This window comes from Pyrus communis, chromosome 2, assembly GCF_963583255.1.
Source record: "Pyrus communis chromosome 2, drPyrComm1.1, whole genome shotgun sequence".
NCBI classification, from domain to species: domain Eukaryota; kingdom Viridiplantae; phylum Streptophyta; class Magnoliopsida; order Rosales; family Rosaceae; genus Pyrus; species Pyrus communis.
The window spans coordinates 27,574,097-27,576,486 of NC_084804.1; the positions used below are offsets into that span (position 1 = coordinate 27,574,097).

Below are 2,390 nucleotides of genomic sequence, written 5' to 3' on the forward strand. Positions count from 1 at the left end.
AAAGGGCCGCCCACCAAGGGGGTGATTTAACTAATCATCTATACACCCTTTTGGTTATTCCTTCATCTTTCTCATTACAAAGTGGGTGAGGATCTTTAGAGGTTTTCATATCTTTGGAAACTTGAAGAGAACCTAGGAGCACTTACTTTACAAAGTGGAGGAAGCAAGGAGGGAGGCTAGGCTCAAGGAGTTTGAGGAGCAAAGATCTTGAAGGTGGTCCATCCTTGGTCTAAGATCTAGATCAAGAGGTATAAAACTAAACCTCTAGTTTGTTCTTCTTCTAAATTTTGTTTTGATGCATCTTATATAAACCTATGCATCTTGAAGGGGATTTGCATGACTATAGCTTTGATAAAATGTATGACATGCTTCCGTTGCTTTCGTATATAAATTTTGAATTGTATATGCATGCTAGTCACTAGAAATCCCACATGAATCTCATAGATTTCCCTTCAGTACTTGTCTAACCGCTCAATCAAAATGACATCCGACCATCTCTTCAGCATCGTAAAAGACCCTTGGGAGACAATTCGTGACTATGTCAAGAGGTTTAAAGCGGAGAAGGCCAAGATTGTTGGCTGTAATGAGGATATAGCAATGACGACATTTAGAAATGGGCTTCCCACCGAACATCCTTTATTTAAAAAACTGATCATGGGAGAAGAACTAACCCTAGCAGCTTCGTATGCTTTGGCAGAAAAACATGCACTATGGGACGAGGCCAAGCAATCTAACAAAAACGAGTCGGAAAAGAAGCACATGGAACGTTCCCTGAACAAAGAAGACTCAATGCCTCAAACATTCACCAAGTTCACAGTTCCAATCAGCCAAATTCTCCGTAAGCTCAAGAACGAACCTTGGTTTGAATTGCCGCCACCCATGAAAGGCGATCTTACCAGGCTAGATCATACAAAGTATTGCGCATTCCATCAAGGACCAGGCCATATTACTAACGGCTGCCTGAAGTGGAAGCAGTACCTTGAGAAGTTGACAAATGAGGGGTGATGCGAAGAGTATCTTGATAGGTTGATGAAACGACCTACACAAGCAGGGGAAGCTTCTATCACCCCCTGAACCTCGTTTGGGCTTTTCTAAATAAGTTTAAAGTCTCAAGCGGCTCGACTAACAAGGCTTCGCAAGCCGAAAACTATCCAGTTTGTTATGCAGTTTCTACACAGTTGATTTATTTCTTTATTCTCAATGAAGATTCAAGAAGTTACTCATAAGCCTGGCTCAACTGCTATCCACAACAACTGCTCAAAACCCTTTCTGGGTTTGCTCTCCAGTGCGAGAGGATAAACTAATTGCTTTCCAGTATGAGAGGGTAAACCAATTCCCCAACACCCATATGGGTTTGCTCTCTAGTGCGAGAGGATAAACTAATTGCTCTCTAGTGCGAGAGGGTAAACCAATTCCCCGATACCCATATGGGTTTGCTCTCCACTGCGAGAGGATAAACTAATTGCTCTCCAGTGCGAGAGGGTAAACCAATTCCCTGACACCCATATGGGTTTACTTTCCAGTGGAGAGGATAAACTAATTGCTTTCCAGTGCGAGAGGGTAAACCAATTCCCTGACACCCATATGGGTCTGCTTTCCAGTGCGAGAGGATAAACTAATTGCTCTCTAGTGCGAGAGGGCAAACTAATTGCTCTCCAGTGCGAGAGGGTAAACTAAATCCCCGACACCCATTTAGGTAAGCCCTCCAATGCGAGAAGGCCACATAGCTCAAAATATCGAATGCTTCAAGATCAACTAGGCAACAAATGGTTAGGGGGCAGTAGCCATTTTTACACTTAACAGTTCGCTCATCCGACATTTCACCTTCAGCAACTTCGATCTTGGTAGCTCGATCCTTGACTGCTCCATCTACGACAGCTGAGAAATCAAACTCAAGCAGTTTTCTCAATTTTGGCAAACAACTTAAACGTGGCAGCCAAACAATTGCCTATTCCACGCCACTTCCTCAGCCCATGCCGAACCAATCCTTGGCTTAAATCAAGCCGAGTTGCTCAAGCAATGGCCTTTGCCACATCACCTATTTGGCCCATGCCAAGCTAACTCCTGGCCCTTGCCAGCCGACGTGCCACACCACCCCGACGACTGCCCTGTGGCATCACCACCCAAGAAGAAGACAAGAAGAAATTAAGTTTTTATTAAATTGGTGCGGCGCAGAGAAGACGAAGAAAGCAACGAAAAACGGTCCTTTGCACGGGCAAGATGTAGAAGATTGCTAGAGGATGGGGAACAAATATCTTCTAAGCTCTCTCTCTCTCTTGTAGGGTAGAATAAATCACTCTACAAAGTTGATTTAATAACCCATTTAAGGTGGACATAAATAGGCTTTGGGAGAAATTTATTTCCCTTTCCTAGAATGATCTAATTTCATA

At 43.5% G+C, this 2,390-nt stretch overlaps 1 protein-coding gene across 1 annotated transcript; it reads left to right on the forward strand.

Moving 5' to 3' along the window:
* Positions 1-480: 480 nt before the first annotated feature.
* On the forward strand, positions 481-1,005 carry LOC137724988 (uncharacterized). The gene has a single exon (XM_068463610.1). It carries the CDS (start codon positions 481-483, stop codon positions 1,003-1,005), a length of 525 nt encoding a protein of 174 aa, XP_068319711.1.
* Positions 1,006-2,390: the final 1,385 nt, after the last annotated feature.